Consider the following 18,805-nt stretch of genomic DNA (forward strand, 5'->3'; position numbering starts at 1 on the left):
TGCCACCCCTCTGCCGAACTTTTATTAAGGCCCTTGATTGTCGCCCCTCTGCCATACCCTCTTATGGCCACTGATGTCGCCCCTCTGCCACACCAGTCTCCGGCCCCCGATGTTGCCCCTCTATGGCACTTGTCTCCAGCCCCCAATGCCCACCCCTCTACCACACCCTCACTGGCCCCTGATGTTGCCCCTCTGTCGCACCCATCTCCAGCCCCCTCTGCCGCACCCGTCTCCGGCCCCTGATGTCGCCCCTCTGCCGCATCCGTCTCTAGGCCCTAATGGCCACCCCTCTGCCGCACCTGACTCCGGCCCCCCAATGTCACCCCTCTGCAACATCTGCCTCTGGCACATGATGTCGCCCCTCATACAAGTCTCTGGCCCCCTATGGCCACCCCTCTCTGGCCCCTGACGTCGCCCCTCTGCCTTACCTGTCTCCAGTCCCTGATTTTGCCCCTCTGCCGCACCCGTCTCCAGCCCCCCTCTGCCGCACCCGTCTCTGGCCCCCTCTGCCGCACCCGTCTCCGGCCCCTGATGTCGTCCCTCTGCCGCACCCGTCTCCGGCTCCTGATGTCGTCCCTCTGCCGCACCCGTCTCCGGCCCCCTCTGCCGCCTCCATCTTTTGCGCTCCCCCACGTGTCGCTGTACACGAGGTCTTTACTCACAGGCAGGAAGGTGGCCATTCAGCTCCGGAGGGGCCGCATCTCGTCTGGTGTGCGGACCTCCCCGTCCCGGGGTTATATATGGAGCCCCCCACCCCGGGCTGTATCAGGTGTCCACTGACATCACTCGCCCGAGATGTGGAAATCTCACCTTACACTGAATGAAGCTGGTGAATTATACAGCGGGGGGGGGGCGCACACCTGGGACCGCCGGGAGGAAACGGGGCATGATGGGGGTCACCGGAGACCGGCTGAGATACAGCAGCTGAGGACATGGTATCACAAAGGAGAGGATTAGATACACGGCTCAGGAGACAATATCACACAGGACAGGATTAGATACACGGCTCAGCAGACAGTATCACACAGGAGAGGATTAGATACACGGCTCAGCAGACAGTATCACACAGGAGAGGATTAGATACACGACTCAGCAGACAGTATCACACAGGAGAGGATTAGATACACGGCTCAGCAGACAGTATCACACAGGATAGGATTAGATACGCAGCTCAGCAGACAGTATCACACAGGAGAGGATTAGATACACAGCTCAGCAGACAGTATCACACAGGAGAGGATTAGATACACGGCTCAGCAGACAGTATCACACAGGAGAGGATTAGATACGCAGCTCAGAAGACAGTATCACACAGGATAGGATTAGATACGCAGCTCAGCAGACTATCACACAGGAGAGGATTAGATACACAGCTCAGCAGACCGTATCACACAGGAGAGGATTAGATACGGCTCAGCAGACAGTATCACACAGGAGAGGATTAGATACACGGCTCAGCAGACAGTATCACACAGGAGAGGATTAGATACGCGGCTCAGCAGACAGTATCACACAGGAGAGGATTAGATACGCGGCTCAGCAGACAGTATCACACAGGAGAGGATTAGATACACGGCTCAGCAGACAGTATCACACAGGAGAGGATTAGATACACGACTCAGCAGACAGTATCACACAGGAGAGGATTAGATACACGGCTCAGCAGACAGTATCACACAGGATAGGATTAGATACGCAGCTCAGCAGACAGTATCACACAGGAGAGGATTAGATACACAGCTCAGCAGACAGTATCACACAGGAGAGGATTAGATACACGGCTCAGCAGACAGTATCACACAGGAGAGGATTAGATACGCAGCTCAGAAGACAGTATCACACAGGATAGGATTAGATACGCAGCTCAGAAGACAGTATCACACAGGATAGGATTAGATACGCAGCTCAGCAGACAGTATCACACAGGAGAGGATTAGATACACAGCTCAGCAGACCGTATCACACAGGAGAGGATTAGATACGGCTCAGCAGACAGTATCACACAGGAGAGGATTAGATACGCGGCTCAGCAGACAGTATCACACAGGAGAGGATTAGATACGCGGCTCAGCAGACAGTATCACACAGGAGAGGATTAGATACACGGCTCAGCAGACAGTATCACACAGGAGAGGATTAGATACGCGGCTCAGCAGACAGTATCACACAGGAGAGGATTAGATACGCGGCTCAGCAGACAGTATCACACAGGAGAGGATTAGATACGCGGCTCAGCAGACAGTATCACACAGGAGAGGATTAGATACGCGGCTCAGCAGACAGTATCACACAGGAGAGGATTAGATACGTGGCTCAGCAGACAGTATCACACAGGAGAGGATTAGATACGCGGCTCAGCAGACAGTATCACACAGGAGAGGATTAGATACGCGGCTCAGCAGACAGTATCACACAGGAGAGGATTAGATACGCGGCTCAGCAGACAGTATCACACAGGAGAGGATTAGATACGCGGCTCAGCAGACAGTATCACACAGGAGAGGATTAGATACACGGCTCAGCAGACAGTATCACACAGGAGAGGATTAGATACACGGCTCAGCAGACAGTATCACACAGGAGAGGATTAGATACGCAGCTCAGCAGACTGTATCACATTGTGACCCATCGCGTCAATGAAGAACAATGGAAATCATCACTCGCTGCCTGCAGAACTTGTGCTTATAGGCTGCTGTCTATCTAAGCAAACAGTGCTGCAGTGTAAAGCATGGTGAAGTGACAAGTGTGAGCCTGTGATTGGTAGAAAGTGTCACTGATCAAAACTTTGCAGAGTAATACTGCAGTGTAAAGCAAGAGGGATGGACAGCATGCTTATGCTGGTGACAATAGTGTCTTTCAGAGGTTTCTATAAAGAGAGTACAATTATGGACTGAATGATAATGGAGTCACATGCAGCATCCGGATGAGCGGATCTGTGACCGCGGCGGGCAAGCGATGAGCGGATCTGTGACCGCGGCGGGCGAGCGATGAGCGGATCTGTGACCGCGGCGGGCGAGCGATGAGTGGATCTGTGACCGCGGCGGGTGAGCGATGAGCGGATCCGTGACAGTGGCGGGCGAGCGATGAGCGGATCCGTGACAGCGGCGGGCGAGCGATGAGCAGATCCGTGACAGCAGCGGGCTAGCGATGAGCGGATCTGTGACAGCAGCGGGCGAGCGATGAGCGGATCCGTGACAGCAGCGGGCTAGCGATGAGCGGATCTGTGACAGCAGCGGGCGAGCGATGAGCGGATCTGTGACAGCGGCGGGTGAGCGATGAGCGGATCTGTGACAGCGGCGGGTGAGCGATGAGCGGATCTGTGACAGCAGCGGGCGAGCGATGAGCGGATCTGTGACAGCGGCGGGTGAGCGATGAGCGGATCTGTGATGGCGGCTGCAGGCAAGCGATGAGCGGCTGGCGGTTACATCATCCAGTAATCCAGAAGATCCCGGAATCTCCCACTGATCGGACCCATTGATGCCGGATTGCTGGACTTTTGCTGATCCATGGACCCGGAGGCCGCGCACTCAGAGGCTTCTTTTTCCTTCGCGCAGAGGAAGGTCACAGCCCACAAAGCCTGGAGAATGGCGGCCTTGTTGGGCTATTTATAAGGAGGAGATCTGGACAATAGACCCCAGTAAAGGTGCCCCCCGCGTCCTGGGCGCCAGCTGGGACTGGCAAGACCATACCCGCATTGTCCTGACAGTACACTGGCCGAGTGTCTCCCCCATCCAGCTCTGTGCTGAGAATACAGGAACCTGCGCCAAAGAGTGGGGTGATCACGGGGCGACGGAACATGAGCCGGGACGGGGGGCAGGAGGGACAAGGGGCAGGAGGGACAGGAGGATGGGGGGCAGGAGGGACAAGGGGCAGGAGCATGGGGGGCAGGAGGGACAAGGGGCAGGAGGGACAGGAGGATGGCGGGCAGGAGGGACAGGAGGATGGGGGGCAGGAGGGACAAGGGGCAGAATAGACAGGAACAAGGGGCAGGATGGACAAGGGGCAGGAGGGACAAGGGGCAGGAGGGACAAGGGGCAGGAGGGACAGGGAGCAGGAGGGACAGGAGGATGGGGGGCAGGAGGGACAAGGGGCAGAATAGACAGGAACAAGGGGCAGGAGGGACAAAGGGCAGGATGGACAAGGGGCAGGAAGGACAAGGGGCAGGAGGGACAGGGGGCAGGAGGGACAAGGGACAGGAGGATGGGGGGCTGGAGGTACAAGGAACAGAGGGAAGGAGGGACAGGGGTCAGGAGGACGGGGAGCAGGAGGGATAAGGGGCAGGAGGGATAGGGGGCAAGAGGGACAAGGGGCAGGAGGACGGGGAGCAGGTGGGACGGGGGATAGGAGGGACAAGGGGCAGAAGGGATGGGGCAGAATAGATAGGGGGCAAGAGGAACGGGGGCAGGAGGGATGGGGATAGGATGGACAAGGGGCAGGACGAATGGGGGCAGAATATATAGGGGACAGGAGCGACGGCAGGATGGAGAGGCGGCAGAATAGACAGGGACAGGAGGGACAAAGGGACAGGAGACATAAGAGATCAGGAGCCACAAGGGGCAGAAGGGACAAAGGGGAAGTAGAGGCAAGGGGTAGGAGTTATGGGACAAGGGGTCAGGAGGGACAAGGGGAGGGAGGGACAAAGGCACAGGAGGGATAGTGGGCAGGATGGACAAGGGGGTAAGAGGGACAAGGGACAGTGGGCAGGAGACATAAGAGAACAGGCGGTACAAAGGGGCAGGAGACATAAGAGAACAGGCGGTACAAAGGGGCAGGAGACATAAGAGGGCAGTAGGGACATGGGGGCAGGAGACAAGAGGGCAGTAGAGACAAAGGGGCTGGAGAGATAAAGGGGAAGGAGGGACAAGAGGCAGGAGGCACAAGGGGTCAGGAGTGACAGGGGACAGGTGGCAGGAGGCACTAGAGGCAGGAGGAACAAAGGTCAGGAGGGAAGGGGGGCAGGAGACACAAAGGGGCAGGAGGGACAAGAGGGCAAGAGGAACAAGGGAGCAGGAGGAACAAGGGAGCAGGAGTTGACAAGGGGGCAGAAGAGACAAGGGGCAGGAGTGACAGGAGGCAGGAGAGACAAGGGGCCAGGAGGGACAAGGCAGCAGGAGACATAAGAGTGCAGTAGGAATGGGGGGCAGGAGGGACAAAGGGGCAGGAGGGACAAGGGGACAGCAGGCACAAGGGTCTGGACGGACAAAAGGGAAGGAGGAACAGGAGGCACAAGGGACAGGAGGGAGTGGAGGGACAAGAGTAAGAAGGCACAAGGGGCAGGAAGGACAAGAGGACAGGAGGCACAATGGGCAAGAGGGACAAGAAGCACAAGGGGCAGGAGGGTCAGGGGGTAAGAGGGACAAATGGGCAAGAGGGACAGGGGGCAAGAGGGACAGTGGGCAGAAGGGACAAGGGGGCAGGAGACACCAGTGAGCTGGAGGAACAGGGGGCAGGGTGGACAGTGGGCACAAGGGGGCAGGAGACACAAGAGGGCAGGAGGGACAGGGTAGGAGGGACAAAGAGGCAGCAGGGACAAGAGGGCAGGAGGGACAAGAGAGCAGGAGGGATAAAGGGGCAGGAGGCACAAAAGGCTGGAGGCACAAGGGGCAGGAGGGACGGGGCAAGAGGCACAAAAGGCAGGAGGGATAGGAGGCACAAGGGGCAAAATTGGCAGGAGGCGCAAGAGGCAGGAGGCACAAGGGGCAGGATGGGCAAGAGACAGGAGGGACAAAAGGGAAGGAGGAGCAGATGGCACAAGGGACAGGAAGGAGTGGAGGGACAAAAGGCAGGGGGTACAAGAGTAAGGAGGCACAAGGGGCAGGAAGGACAGGGGGCAGGAGACACAAAGGGCAAGAGGGACAAGAAGCACAAGGGGCAGGAGGCACAAGTGGCAGGAGAGACAAGGGGACAGCAGGCACAAGAGGAAGAGGGTCCAGGGGGCAGGAAGGACAAAGGGACAGGAAGGGAAGAGACAGGAGACAAAAGGGGTCAAGAGGGACAGAGTCCAGGAGACACAAGAGGGCAGGAGACACAAGAGGGCATGAGGGACAAGGGGCAGGAGGGAAAGGAGGCAGGAGACAAAAGTAGGCAGGAGACATAAAGGGGCATGAGGTACAAGGGGACAGGAGACACAAGGGGTCAGGAGGCACAAGGTGTCAGGAGACAAAAGGGATCAGGAGACAAAAGGGGGCAGGAGGCACAAAGGGGCAGGAGACAAAAGGGGGCATAAGGTACAAGGGGGCAGTAGACACAAGGGGGCAGGAGGGAAGAGGGGGCAGGAGGGACGAGGGGACAGGAGGGACGAGGGGGCAGGAGGGAAGAGGGGGCAGGAGGAACAAGGGGGCAGGAGGAACGAGGGGGCAGGAGGGACGAGGGGGCAGGAGGGACGAGGGGGCAGGAGGGACGAGGGGGCAGGAGGAACGAGGGGGCAGGAGGAACGAGGGGGCAGGAGGGACGAGGGGGCAGGAGGCACAAGGGGCAGGAGACACAAGGGGCAGGAGACACAAGGGGCAGGAGGCACAAGGGGCAGGAGGCACAAGGGGCAGGAGGCACGAGGTGTGTCGAGCCCTGCAGACCCCATAGGAACTAAACACTCTGCTGCTGTCAGTGAATTGGAACTTTCCCATCCTACGTGATCCGAGCAGCAGAAATTACAGACTGAGGCCGTAGCAGAAATGCTGCACACTTCAAGCACAGTGGATGGGATTTTGCGCACACTCCTCCTGAACTGTGTGTTTTTTGTTGCATTTTTTTCCTTTAGGTTTCTATGGGGAGCACGAAAAAATTCTGTTGTGTTTTTAGGTGCAGAATCCGACTGTTTCTGCACTTAAAAAAAAAACAAAAAAAAACCGCAATACTATGTATTTGGTGCAGATAAAAAAAGACACGTGGAAATTACAAGAAATGCGCAGAACGTTTAAGTCTATGTTCAGATTGAGTTTTTTGGAGGGGACAAAAGCAACACTTTTTTCTACAGAATCCTCTTCCGTTTTTGGGGAGTTTTTCTTATCCTGAAGCGAACTTAGAAAAGTTTTTGAATTTTTTGTTTCTTTTCCAGTTTAAATCCAATCATCTTTTCTTTTTGTAGCTTTGTTTTGCAGCTTTTGGATTGGACGGTGCTTTGTTCGGAGCAGGTTGTGATCCAGGCGTTTTCCAGGTGTTTATGATGCCCATGGATCAGGATCACCTGCAGGTTCCTCTATTCTCCACTAGGTGGCGCCACCTGCAGATACATTGTCACGGCTGCTCCAGCTCTGGAAGAACCACAAGTCTCAGACTTCCTATAGGAATGATGGGAGTTTTCTGGCCTGCTGGGCCGAGCTTTCCCGGTGAATCATTACATGACCCAGGTCGGGGCGGTGGGTTTGGCTCCTGTGGCCCCCACCCGGCCCCTCCGGTCAATAGCTGGGCCTTGATCAATTCACGGGGACTTTGGCCACCAGACCACAGATGAGCAGTCACCGCCGCTCCCAACTTTTATTGACTTTTCAGATTTTTTTTTTGTAATAGGGAAAGAAAATCCTGACAATGAACAGTCATCTGCGCTCCAACTACAACCCCCGGCTGTGCTGTGACCGCTGCAGGCTGGGAGTTGTGGTCACCAGCTTGCTGCCCCCGGCACTCGGGCCCCAGTGTATTATTGCTGCCCCCGGCACTCCGCCCCCAGTGTATTGTTGGTGTCCCCAGCACTCGGGCCCCAGTGTATTGTTGCTGCCCCCGGCACTCGGCCCCCAGTGTATTGTTGCTGCCCCCGGCACTCCGCCCCCAGTGTATTGTTGCTGCCCCCGGCACTCGGCCCCCAGTGTATTGTTGCTGCCCCCGGCACTCGGCCCCCAGCGTGTTGTTGCTGCCCCCGGCACTCGGCCCCCAGTGTGTTGTTGCTGCCCCCGGCACTCGGCCCCCAGTGTATTGTTGCTGCCCCCAGCACTCGGCCCCCAGTGTATTGTTGCTGCCCCCGGCACTCGGCCCCCAGTGTATTGTTTGTGCCCCCTCTCACTCGGCCCCCAGTGTATTGTTGCTGCCCCCGGCACTCGGCCCCCAGTGTATTGTTGCTGCCCCCGGCACTCGGCCCCCAGTGTGTTGTTGCTGCCCCCAGCACTCGGCCCCCAGTGTGTTGTTGCTGCCCCCGGCACTCGGCCCCAGTGTGTTGTTGCTGCCCCCAGCACTCGGCCCCCAGTGTATTGTTGCTGCCCCCTGCACTCTGCCCCCAGTATATTGTTTGTGCCCCCTGGCACTCGTCCCCCAGTGTACTGTAGGTGCCCTCTGGCACTCGGCCCCCAGTGTACTGTAGGTGCCCTCTGGCACTCGGCCCCCAGTGTATTGTTGGTGCCCTCTGGCACTCGGCCCCCAGTGTATTGTTGGTGCCCTCTCACTCGGCCCCCAGTGTATTGTTGCTGCCCCCGGCACTCGGCCCCCAGTGTACTGTAGGTGCCCCCTGGTACTCGGCCCCCAGTGTATTGTTGCTGCCCCCTGCACTCGGCCCCCAGTGTACTGTAGGTGCCCCCTGGTACTCGGCCCCCAGAGTATTGTTGGTGCCCCCTGCACTCAGTCCCCAGTATATTGTTTGTGCCCCCTGGCACTCGGCCCCCAGTGTATTGTTGGTGCCCCCCCTGCACTCAGTCCCCAGTATATTGTTTGTGCCCCCTGGCACTCGGCCCCCAGTGTATTGTTGGTGTCCCCCTCTCACTCAGCCCCCAGTGTGTTGTTGGTGCCCCCTGCAATCAGCCCCCGGTATATTGTTGGTGTCCCCCTGGCACTCAGTCCCCAGTATATTGTTGGTGTCCCCCTACTACTAAGCCCCCAGTATATTGTTGGTGCCCCCTGGCACTCGGCCCCCAGTGTGTTGTTGGTGCCCCCTGGCACTTGCCCCTCCAGTCACAGGAGATTCCAGTAGGGGCTTATTGTAGGCAGCTGCAGTGCTTGTCGCGGCCGCCAGAGGGCAATGCTGAGCTGGGTGCGCTTCCCTCAGCCGCCTCATTATGTATTCTGCGCGGCCCCGCCCCCTGCTGAATATTCAGTGTATGCAGATGAGGCGGCGCGGGGTTTGCCGGCGGCTCGGGCGGAGGGGCACTCTGCACGGTCTATGGCTGAGCGCCGGGTAACAGCCGCCGAGCTCCGGGACAAGTGCTCCGCGGGCGCCTGCTGGCTCCTCCGGGGGAGCAGCGTCTACGATGTCTCCAGCTTCGTCAAGCTCCATCCCGGGGGAGAGCGGCTGCTGCAGGACCGGGCCGGCACCGACATCCAGCGGGAGCTGGACGGACCCCCGCACCGGCACTCGGACAACGCGCTGCGCTGGCTACAGCAGTATTATGTGGGGGAGATGGAGGAGCCGGTACCGGAGGTGAGGAGACGGCTGTGTGCACAGGCGGCATCTGTGTATCGCGATAGACCTGTGAGATCTGTCACTCCGGTGTATCGCGATAGACCTGTGAGATCTGTCACTCCGGTGTATCGCGATAGACCTGGGCGTATATGGATATATCACACCTGTGTATCGCGATAGACCTGGGCGTATATGGATATATCACACCTGTGTATCGCGATAGACTTATAGGCATATATGGATATATCACACCTGTGTATCGCGATAGACCTGTGAGATCTGTCACTCCGATGTATTGCGATAGACCTGGGCGTATATGGATATATCACACCTGTGTATCGGGATAGACCTGGGCATATATGGATATATCACACCTGTGTATCGCGATAGACTTATAGGCATATATGGATATATCACACCTGTGTATCGGGATAGACCTGGGCATATATGGATATATCACACCTGTGTATCGGGATAGACCTGGGCGTATATGGATATATCACACCTGTGTATCGCGATAGACTTATAGGCATATATGGATATATCACACCTGTGTATCGGGATAGACCTGGGCGTATATGGATATATCACACCTGTGTATCAGGATAGACCTGGGCATATATGGATATATCACACCTGTGTATCGGGATAGACCTGGGCATATATGGATATATCACACCTGTGTATCGGGATAGACCTGGGCGTATATGGATATATCACACCTGTGTATCGCGATAGACTTATAGGCCTATATGGATATATCACACCTGTGTATCGGGATAGACTTATAGGCATATATGGATATATCACACCTGTGTATCGGGATACTTATAGGCATATATGGATATATCACACCTGTGTATCGGGATAGACCTGGGCGTAGATGGATATATCACACCTGTGTATCGGGATAGACCTGGGCGTAGATGGATATATCACACCTGTGTATCGGGATAGACTTATAGGCATATATGGATATATCACACCTGTGTATCGGGATAGACCTGGACGTAGATGGATATATCACACCTGTGTATCGGGATAGACCTGGGCGTAGATGGATATATCACACCTGTGTATCGGGATAGACCTGGGCGTAGATGGATATATCACACCTGTGTATCGCGATACACCTGGGCGTATATGGATATATCACACCTGTGTATCGGGATAGACCTGGGCGTATATGGATATATCACACCTGTGTATCGGGATAGACCTGGGCGTAGATGGATATATCACACCTGTGTATCGGGATAGACCTGGGCGTAGATGGATATATCACACCTGTGTATCGCGATACACCTGGGCGTATATGGATATATCACACCTGTGTATCGGAATAGACCTGGGCGTATATGGATATATCACACCTGTGTATCGGGATAGACCTGGGCATATATGGATATCACACCTGTGTATCGGGATACTTATAGGCATATATGGATATATCACACCTGTGTATCGGGATAGACCTGGGCATATATGGATATATCACACCTGTGTATCGGGATAGACCTGGGCGTAGATGGATATATCACACCTGTGTATCGGGATAGACCTGGGCGTAGATGGATATATCACACCTGTGTATCGGGATAGACCTGGGCGTAGATGGATATATCACACCTGTGTATCGGGATAGACCTGGGCGTAGATGGATATATCACACCTGTGTATCGGGATAGACCTGGGCGTAGATGGATATATCACACCTGTGTATCGGGATAGACCTGGGCGTAGATGGATATATCACACCTGTGTATCGGGATAGACCTGGGCGTAGATGGATATATCACACCTGTGTATCGGGATAGACCTGGGCGTAGATGGATATATCACACCTGTGTATCGGGATAGACCTGGGCGTATATGGATATATCACACCTGTGTATCGGGATAGACCTGGGCGTAGATGGATATATCACACCTGTGTATCGGGATAGACCTGGGCGTAGATGGATATATCACACCTGTGTATCGGGATAGACCTGGGCGTAGATGGATATATCACACCTGTGTATCGGGATAGACCTGGGCGTATATGGATATATCACACCTGTGTATCGGGATAGACCTGGGCATATATGGATATCACACCTGTGTATCGGGATACTTATAGGCATATATGGATATATCACACCTGTGTATCGGGATAGACCTGGGCATATATGGATATATCACACCTGTGTATCGGGATAGACCTGGGCGTATATGGATATATCACACCTGTGTATCGGGATAGACCTGGGCGTAGATGGATATATCACACCTGTGTATCGGGATAGACCTGGGCGTAGATGGATATATCACACCTGTGTATCGGGATAGACCTGGGCGTAGATGGATATATCACACCTGTGTATCGGGATAGACCTGGGCGTATATGGATATATCACACCTGTGTATCGGGATAGACCTGGGCGTAGATGGATATATCACACCTGTGTATCGGGATAGACCTGGGCGTAGATGGATATATCACACCTGTGTATCGCGATAGACCTGGGCGTATATGGATATATCACACCTGTGTATCGGGATAGACCTGGGCGTATATGGATATATCACACCTGTGTATCGGGATAGACCTGGGCGTATATGGATATATCACACCTGTGTATCGGGATAGACCTGGGCGTATATGGATATATCACACCTGTGTATCGGGATAGACCTGGGCGTATATGGATATATCACACCTGTGTATCGGGATAGACCTGGGCGTATATGGATATATCACACCTGTGTAGAGCGAGAAGTGGGGACCTGTGTGTATGTGTACATCTGTATATATCACACCTGTGTATATAGCTAGAACGCTGGTTACAGCAGTATTATGTGGGGGAGGTGAGCACCTGTATATAGGGGCACCCTGTATATGGGGAGAGGCTCCTGACGTGTGTGTATATATAATTTCTCCCTTGGGCTCCTGCGGTCCTGTCTGGGGGGGCTTGTACCCCCATCCTCTGTGTGTGTGTGTGTGTGGGGGGGGGGTCCTCTTGAGAAGTTTCTGTTTCGGCAGTGACAGGCGTCCCCAGTTGTAGGGCAGGGGTTTATCTGCCGCCCTGGGGTGTAACTGACAGAGCCCAGATTATGGTGATTGTGTCTGTACCCAGCCCTGCATCTAATGGTCGCGTGCATCTCAGCCGCTGCCGCCTCCTGTATCCGGGAACTCGGCTGATTCTCACCTGCGGGGGGAGAGAAGAGGCTACCTATACTGTAAATGGCTCCAACCAATGGGGGGTAACACTTGGGGGAGCTCCGGGGTGGGACACCAGTGGGGGGTAATACTTGAGGGAGCTCTGGGGTGGGACACCAGTGGGGGGTAATACTTGGGGGGGAAGCTCTGGGGTGGGACACCAGTGGGGGGTAACACTTGGGGGAGCTCTGGGGTGGGACACCAGTGGGGGGTAACACTTGGGGGAGCTCTGGGGTGGGTGTAGTTTGGGAGGACTCTACAGTGGACACTGGGGGGCCGGCAGGATATAATAGTAAATCTGTGGAGGGGGGATGCAGCAGACATTGCAGTAATGGAGGTGACGGGTGCGGCTGCGCAGGACGGTGCAGGACTTTGCGCTGTGCACATCAGGGTGGAGCCGTGTCAAGGACAAACGCACCAGATCATGATATGGAGCGCGGAGATCGCCGCGGTCACCGGCCGCCTAAGGCCTCGTTCAGACGCGGCTTTTCTCGTATTGTCGCAGCTTTTATGGAGAGAGCTTCTATCTGTTACAATCTATGGCGCTGTTCACACATCTCTGGGGGGGTCTGGACTGAGTGCTCCGCACCCAAACAATAAATGTCCGGGGAAAATCTGTGCGGTTGCGTATGAGAAAAATCACCCATGTCTGAGAGACATTTCTGAACTGTTTGTGTTTATTGTCAGCAGATTAGATTGTCAGCAGATTAGATTGTCAGCAGATTAGATTGTCAGCAGATTAGATTGTCAGCTCTGCGGTCCGGAGGGGACGAGGCGGCAGCTTTTCTCCTGTGACCTCTTTGTCTCCAGGACACCGTTTCTTCGTTGCCTTTCGATCAGTTTTCCTTCCCTCGTGTCTCCGGTTTTCCCTGTTTTTTCTGGTTCCCGCCTGAGTTTTGCTCCAGAGGAAAGGTTTTCTGTTTGTGGACAAAGGTCGTCCCTCTGATTAGTCACCGCAGTGCCCAGCGCCTCCGCCCAGGACCGTGGCCGCGCCTCCGCCCAGGACCGTGGCCGCGCCTCCGCCCAGGACCGTGGCCGCGCCTCCGCCCAGGACCGTGGCCGCGCCTCCGCCCAGGACCGTGGCCGCGCCTCCGTCACTATTGACCCTTCACCCATGGCAGCGGCGTTGTATCACGGACGTGTTGGGTTCTTGATGGTGACCGCGCTCGGCTCCTCTGATCAGCAGGGGGAGAAGTGATCGGTGCCGCAGGTGCTGGTATCACATGATTCAGGCCGGGTTATGCTGGGACTTGTAGTTGTACAGTGATCCCGGGGGGCAGGGCTCCAGCTCCTGGGCTCCTGTCTGCGGTTTGGGTTCCTGGCTCCGTCCTGTTCAGTCGGGATCGTGTTACTATTATGTGTAAACCTGAAGATTCCCCGGCGCTCGCTCCACATTTCTGCTCATCCTTCTGTTTAGCAAACAATAAAAGTGACAACTTTCTGTCAGATGTCGCTCCGCTGCGGTCACGGCTCATCCCCGGGGGAGAAGGTGCTGCTCAGCTACAGGGGCCGCCGGGGTGCAATAATGGGCCGCCGGGGGAGCAATAATGGGCCGCAGGGGGAGCAATAATGGGCCGCAGGGGGAGCAATAATGGGCCGCAGGGGGTGCAATAATGGGCCGCAGGGGGGGGCACACTAATGGGCCGCAGGGGGAGCAATAAGGGGCCGCAAGGGGAGCAATAAGGGGCTGCAAGGGGAGCAATAAAGGGCCGCAGGGGGAGCAATAATGGGCCGCAGGGGGTGCAATAATGGGCCGCAGGGGGAGCAATAATGGGCCGCAGGGGGAGCAATAAAGGGCCGCAGGGGGAGCAATAATGGGCCGCAGGGGGTGCAATAATGGGCCGCCGGGGTGCAATAATGGGCCGCAGGGGGAGCAATAATGGGCCGCAGGGGGAGCAATAATGGGCCGCAGGGGGAGCAATAATGGGCCGCCGGGGGAGCAATAATGGGCCGCAGGGGGAGCAATAATGGGCCGCAGGGGGAGCAATAAAGGGCCGCAGGGGGAGCAATAATGGGCCGCAGGGGGTGCAATAATGGGCCGCCGGGGTGCAATAATGGGCCGCAGGGGGAGCAATAATGGGCCGCAGGGGGAGCAATAATGGGCCGCAGGGGGAGCAATAATGGGCCGCCGGGGGAGCAATAATGGGCCGCCGGGGTGCAATAATGGGCCGCAGGGGGAGCAATAATGGGCCGCAGGGGGAGCAATAATGGGCCGCAGGGGGAGCAATAATGGGCCGCAGGGGGAGCAATAATGGGCCGCAGGGGGAGCAATAATGGGCCGCAGGGGGAGCAATAATGGGCCATGGTGGACTCACCTGCTCCATTCTGTATATACAAGCAGGCGTCCTCTATATACGGTGTACAGAGCCTGAGTGATGTCACCGCATCCAGTGATGGTCGAAGCAAGAACCTTGTGCCGCCTTCTGCAAACTCCAACCGGTGCTACACGGAAGCGTCGATCGGAGAAGTGCCCACAACAAATAACCATGTAACCCCCTCCCCCCCTGTATTGGGCACCGTCCCAGGGTTTTGTGGGTTCAGTAATTGGAATGTTTAACTCATTCATTGAAACCTGGAGCAGAGGAACCAGAATATCCGGACGAGCGGCCGCTGCCAGGTATCACAAGGCTGCGCCCTCCGCAGGCTCCATTCTGGGGTCAGGGTGTAATTTTGGACCCTTCAAGAAAACAATCAGTGTAGGAGTGGATGGCGGCCCCCGTGTGATGGGGGGGGCCCCCGTGTAATGGGGTCAGGGGAGAAGTGATGGGGGGCCCCGTGTAATGGGGTCAGGGGGAGAAGTGATGGGGGGTCCCGTGTAATGGGGTCAGGGGGAGAAGTGATGGGGGGTCCCGTGTAATGGGGTCAGGGGGAGAAGTGATGGGGGGGCCCCCGTGTAATGGGGTCAGGGGGAGAAGTGATGGGGGGGCCCCCGTGTAATGGGATCAGAGGGAGAAGTGATGGGGGGCCCTGTGTAATGGGGGCTGCACGGAGGCTTAGAGGACATCTCCATTATCGGTGCTTTCCTTTTGGAGGTGACTGGAGTTTGGGACTTGATGTATTTGCCTCGTCCCATCCTGCGGGAGAGGATTATATTCCCAGTGCCCAGTGTTGGTGGTGACTGTTACTGGTGACACCGCGGTGAGCGCTGCCGAGCGTCTGCTTCCAGGATCCCTGATCTCAGCCACATAACCGGCCGGACACCGACCCTGGGGTCACTATGTGACCGGGCGGCCGCTCAGGTGGCACTCGCTCAGGTGGCACTCGCTCAGGTGGCACTCGCTCAGGTGGCACTCGCTCAGGTGGCACTCGCTCAGGTGGCACTCGCTCAGGTGGCACACACACTTGGCATTTAATCAGGCAGCACTCACTGAGATGACGTGCACACTTGGTACATTCTCAGATGGTACTCACTGAGATGTCACTCGCTCAGATGGCGCACTTTGGTGGCACTCACTCACATGATGTGCACACTTGGTACACAGGCGGCAGTCACTGAAATGGCGCGTACAGACGGCACTCGCAGAGGCAGCACACGCATCTTCTCTGGGGATTTTCCCTTTTGCATTATACTTTATAGTATGTCTGTGTCTTCTCCCCTGAATCTGTGTCCTCCGCGCTCCGTCCTTCCGGAGTCTCTGAAAAACGAAGGATCGTCTGCCCTCCAATCTCCGTCGTCCGCTCTGTCCGTCGCCCGCTCTGTCCGTCGCCCGCTCTGTCCGTCGCCCGCTCTGTCCGTCGCCCGCTCTGTCCGTCGCCCGCTCTGTCCGTCCGCCCGCTCTGTCCGTCCGCCCGCTCTGTCCGTCCGCCCGCTCTGTCCGTCCGCCCGCCCTGTCCGTCCGCCCGCCCTGTCCGTCCGCCCGCCCTGTCCGTCCGCCCGCCCTGTCCGTCCGCCCGCCCTGTCCGTCCGCCCGCCCTGTCCGTCCGCCCGCCCTGTCCGTCCGCCCGCCCTGTCCGTCCGCCCGCCCTGTCTGTCCGCCCGCCCTGTCCGTCCGCCCGCCCTGTCCGTCCGCCCGCCCCTGTCCGTCCGCCCCGCCCTGTCCGTCCGCCCGCCCTGTTCGTCCGCCCGCTCTGTCCGTCCGCCCGCTCTGTCCGTCCGTCCGCCCGCTCTGTCCGTCCGTCCGCCCGCTCTGTCCGTCCGTCCGCCCGCTCTGTCCGTCCGCCCGCTCTGTCCGTCCGCCCGCTCTGTCCGTCCGTCCGCCCGCTCCGTCCGTCCGCCCGCTCTGTCCGTCCGCCCGCTCTGTCCGTCCGTCCGCCCGCTCCGTCCGTCCGCCCGCTCTGTCCGTCCGCCCGCTCTGTCCGTCCGCCCGCTCTGTCCGTCCGTCCGCCCGCTCTGTCCGTCCGCCCGCTCTGTCCGTCCGCCCGCTCTGTCCGTCCGCCCGCTCTGTCCGTCCGTCCGCCCGCTCTGTCCGTCCGCCCGCTCTGTCCGTCCGCCCGCTCTGTCCGTCCGCCCGCTCTGTCCGTCCCCCGCTCTCTCCGTCCTCCGCTCTCTCCTCCGTCGTCCGCACGTCTCCACCTTGTGATCACATTCTGGTTCCTCTTACGCTGCGGATCGTGTGACTGCAAAACAGGAACATAAACACCGAATCAGAAAGTGCGGGGGGATCGCTACTTCCCTTCATTTAGCGTCTGTAAAGCGCCGTGGAAACGATTGGCCCCGTGTGACCAAGCCACATATATAAATGTAGGGTCCGCAGTCACCAGATGACGGGACGTGACCACCTCCAATATCTCTGGGGGGACGGAGGGGACTGATGGTGACAATTACATGAGGAGAAGTGACGGGAGTCTCTGGTTTGGCTCGTGGAGCTCCATGATCAGCAGCGCCTACAGGTGGACGGGCAGCTCCTCACCTCCACGGGGCGACGCTGGCGCTGAGACGTCTGTAGAAATGTCACATGAGAGAGACTTCTGTTGGTGCTGTCATTGACTGGCACTGTGGGGGGAAACTTTTGGTTCTTTTGATGATGCTGCTCTAGCACTGTATAGATTGCGCTCTTGTGGTGGCACTCTGGCGCTATATTGATGATGCCACTCTGGCGCACTCGGGGCGGTGCTCTTGGGGGTGGCGCTCTGGCGCTGTAGTGATGATGCCGCTCTGGCGCACTCATGGCGGTGCTTTTGGGGGTGGCGCTCTGGCGCACTCAGGGCGGTGCTCTTGGGGGTGGCGCTCTGGCGCTGTAGCGATGATGCCGCTCTGGCGCTGTAGTGATGATGCCGCTCTGGCGCACTCAGGGCGGTGCTCTTGGGGGTGGCGCTCTGGCGCTGTAGTGATGATGCCGCTCTGGCGCACTCAGGGCGGTGCTCTTGGGGGTGGCGCTCTGGCGCTGTAGTGATGATGCCGCTCTGGCTTACTCAGGGCGGTGCTTTTGGGGGTGGCGCTCTGGCGCTGTAGCGATGATGCCGCTCTGGCGCACTCAGGGCGGTGCTCTTGGGGGTGGCGCTCTGGCGCTGTAGTGATGCCTCCGCTCTGGCGCACTCGGGGCGGTGCTCTTGGGGGTGGCGCTCTGGCGCTGTAGCGATGATGCCGCTCTGGCGCACTCAGGGCGGTGCTCTTGGGGGTGGCGCTCTGGCGCTGTAGTGATGCCGCCGCTTCTGGCGCACTCGGGGCGGCGCTCTTGGGGGTGGCGCTCTGGCGCTGTAGCGATGATGCCGCTCTGGCGCACTCAGGGCGGTGCTCTTGGGGGTGGCGCTCTGGCGTTGTAGCGATGATGCCGCTCTGGCGCACTCAGGGCGGTGCTCTTGGGGGGTGGCGCTCTGGCGCTGTAGTGATGCCGCCGCTCTGGCGCACTCGGGGCGGCGCTCTTGGGGGTGGCGCTCTGGCGCTGTAGCGATGATGCCGCTCTGGCGCACTCAGGGCGGTGCTCTTGGGGGTGGCGCTCTGGCGCTGTAGTGATGCCTCCGCTCTGGCGCACTCGGGGCGGCGCTCTTGGGGGTGGCGCTCTGGCGCTGTAGCGATGATGCCGCTCTGGCGCACTCAGGGCGGTGCTCTTGGGGGTGGCGCTCTGGCGCTGTAGTGATGCCGCCGCTCTGGCGCACTCGGGGCGGCGCTCTTGCACACATTGTAAAATCTCGGTTGCATTTAACCCTTTGCTCTGAATCCTTCATGAGCGAGATGCTGAGAGGCGGTTGGACCGTCACCCGCCCGGCTTAGCGCAGCAGAGTGGATGGGATTAGCGGTGTCGCTGGGTGGAGCTGCGCGGTGCTATGCTGCAGAGCTCGTCAGACCGCCGTGTGGAGGAGATAAGGCGCTCGCTCTTCAGTCCACGGGCAAAGGTTGCAGGTGT

The 18,805-nt window shown here is 57.8% G+C and overlaps 1 protein-coding gene across 1 annotated transcript in view; it reads left to right on the top strand.

Moving 5' to 3' along the window:
* Positions 1-9,049: 9,049 nt before the first annotated feature.
* FA2H (fatty acid 2-hydroxylase) overlaps positions 9,050-18,805 on the top strand; it is a 41,079-nt gene continuing 31,323 nt past the window's right edge. Inside the window, exon 1 of the mRNA XM_075326198.1 lies at positions 9,050-9,337. Within this exon, the coding sequence (XP_075182313.1) occupies positions 9,080-9,337 (258 nt within the window). The 5' untranslated portion in view covers positions 9,050-9,079. The remainder of the gene's footprint in view (positions 9,338-18,805) is intronic.

Source organism: Anomaloglossus baeobatrachus, chromosome 10 (genome assembly GCF_048569485.1).
Source record: "Anomaloglossus baeobatrachus isolate aAnoBae1 chromosome 10, aAnoBae1.hap1, whole genome shotgun sequence".
Lineage (NCBI taxonomy): Eukaryota > Metazoa > Chordata > Amphibia > Anura > Aromobatidae > Anomaloglossus > Anomaloglossus baeobatrachus.